Raw genomic sequence first — 2,314 nt, forward strand, 5'->3', positions numbered from 1 at the left:
CTCTCTGGTCAAATTAAAATAAATAAATGGATAAATAAATTTGGAAAAAAAAAAAAAAAGAGTGCTTAAGAAGTGTGGAGCAGTGGTGCTGCGGTACAAAGCACGCTGTGATGCTGGGCCTACATGGGCAGGTCTGTGTGTACACACCAGTGTGCCCATGAGCCTGTGATCTAGGGTGGATGAGGCTGGCGGCATGATGATCATGTTGGAGGTGACATCTCTCTCATCATGTAAGGAATAAATTAACTTGGAAAATAAAAAAGACTGCCTAAGATTCTCTCACGGTAGTTAAAATTTTAATACCTTGGCATTTAGCAGCATGAAGAGTACATGGTCAGGAGTTGCCTGGGCTCGCCACTGTAAAATCTCAGCCAGAAACTGGTGCTGAAGTCACAAAACAGAAAAAAAACACTCTAGATCAGTAACTTTGAAAAGGTTATATAATTCATCCCCCTTTCTGCTACCTGAAGTGTAAGTTCTATGCTTGACTTGTCTGCAAAAAGCCAACACTTCCAGGACACTTACCTTCCTCACTAAATCATTTTCTTCAATTTGCCCCAGATCCCTTCCAGCAGCTTGTGCGATGCGTTTCCCGGCAACCAGATTCCCAACCATCACAGAAGCAGGACCCACACCTGTAAGTACAGGCAAAAATCAGTATCCTGGAGATAGCAATTCAAATTTCACACCCAAGGGACCAGCAGTTAACGTAATGGCTATGTTGCTGGACTCCCACGTAGTCGACTGTGGTTTGAGTCCCGGACCCGGTGGCTTAAACTCACACCGGGCACGTGTGCATGGGAGCCCAAGATCCCGAGAGGAGAACGGAGGAGAAGGGACTGAGGCGTAGCCATCCCCCCTGGGGGGTGATTTCTCACTTTCTGTCAGGCGAGCGCACGTGCCCTGTAGTAAAAACCTCTTCAAAAAAAAAAGAAAAAAAAAATTCACACCCCAGGCTGACCAAATCATTCGACAATAATGACGGGGTCATCTACCAGGGACTGGGAGCACAGTAATGAACATACGAAGAGTTGGTGTTCTAGTGGAAAAGGCGACCAGGAAGTACATGTACAAATAAACTCAGATGGAGAGAAGTGCTAGAAGGAAACAGGACCACAGCAGAGAGACAGGGCTGGGGGTGAGGACAGAAGGTGGGTTGTTGCTGCCTGAGGATACAGGGAAGTTTTCATTCTGAGTAAGAACCAGTTAGTTGTTCTACTTCTCACTGATAAATTATTTTACCTGCTCCAATCATGAAAAACCCTAAAAGAGGGCTTGACAATAATGGATATCTGATCTGAAAAGAAATTTGCCATTGATGAGGACTGAGAGAGACTTTATCAAGACTACCAGAACTGCTTTATTAAAAGTGAATAGTAGGGACCAGCAGTTGGCCTAATGGCTATGTCGCTGGACTCCCATGTAGTCGACCACGATTTGAGTCCCGGACCCGGTGGCTTAAAACTCAACGCTGGGCGCGTGTGCATGCGTGCCCAAGATCCTGAGAGAAGAATGGAGGAGAAGGGACTGCAGCGTGGCCATCCCCCCGGGGGGTGATTTCTCGCTTTCTGACTCTCTGTCTCTCTCTTTCTGGCGAGCGCACGTGCCGGGGGTACATTCTATAAGACAACTGGCCTGTACTCTTCAAAAACATCCATGTATTGAAAACAAAGGTTGGGTGCTTTTAAATTACAGGACGTGACAGCCAAATGCAATGTATGACCCTGACTGGATACTGGGTTATTAAAAACCAGCTATAAAAAGTAGAGAAATCTGAATATGAACTGCCTACTACTAGGTGGTAACATAATACTGAGGCTAAATGGCCTAAAAGGATAACATTATCACTGTTAATAAGGAAAATTTAGGAGAATTTTTTTCCTTTGGAAATACATGTGCTGAATGAAATATCAATACTTAGGGGCAAAGGATCATGATGTCTGCAATTTACTTTCAGAGTTTAGTTCAAAAACATAACGGCATTTAGTAAATCTAGGGGAGGATATGAGTGTTCACTGCACTATAATTTCAACTTTTCCATAGCTTTGACATTTTGAAATAAATGGGGAAGCCCTCCCCTTCTCAAGGAAAAGTGCCTGGGTACCATATACCTGTCTTGCTAGTCAATTAAAGATGAAGCTCCCATCTAATGGAAATAAGATGGTAAAAAGATAAAACTCACTGTTAGCTGTTTTTTTTTGTTTTGTTTTGTTTTTTAATTTTAATGCTATTTATTTTTTTGATTTGACCAGAGAGGGACAGAAAGAGAGAAAGAGAAAGAGAGAGAGAGAGAGAGAAAGAAAGTGAGAAAGCA

The 2,314-nt window shown here is 43.2% G+C and overlaps 1 protein-coding gene across 2 annotated transcripts in view; it reads right to left on the minus strand.

Annotated features, from left to right (window-relative positions):
• The window catches only part of DIP2B (DIP2 acetate--CoA ligase B (putative)), a gene marked incomplete at its 5' end in the record, with an annotated part of 144,588 nt that overhangs the window by 30,375 nt on the left and 111,899 nt on the right, over nt 1–2,314 (minus strand). For both annotated transcript variants that reach the window (XM_014584082.2, XM_014584081.2), the window contains 2 exon segments: nt 304–384; nt 526–635. In XM_014584082.2, coding sequence (XP_014439568.1) covers nt 304–384; nt 526–635 — 191 coding nt within the window.

This window comes from Tupaia chinensis, unplaced genomic scaffold, assembly GCF_000334495.1.
Source record: "Tupaia chinensis unplaced genomic scaffold, TupChi_1.0 Scaffold145652_1, whole genome shotgun sequence".
In the NCBI taxonomy this organism is placed as follows: domain Eukaryota; kingdom Metazoa; phylum Chordata; class Mammalia; order Scandentia; family Tupaiidae; genus Tupaia; species Tupaia belangeri.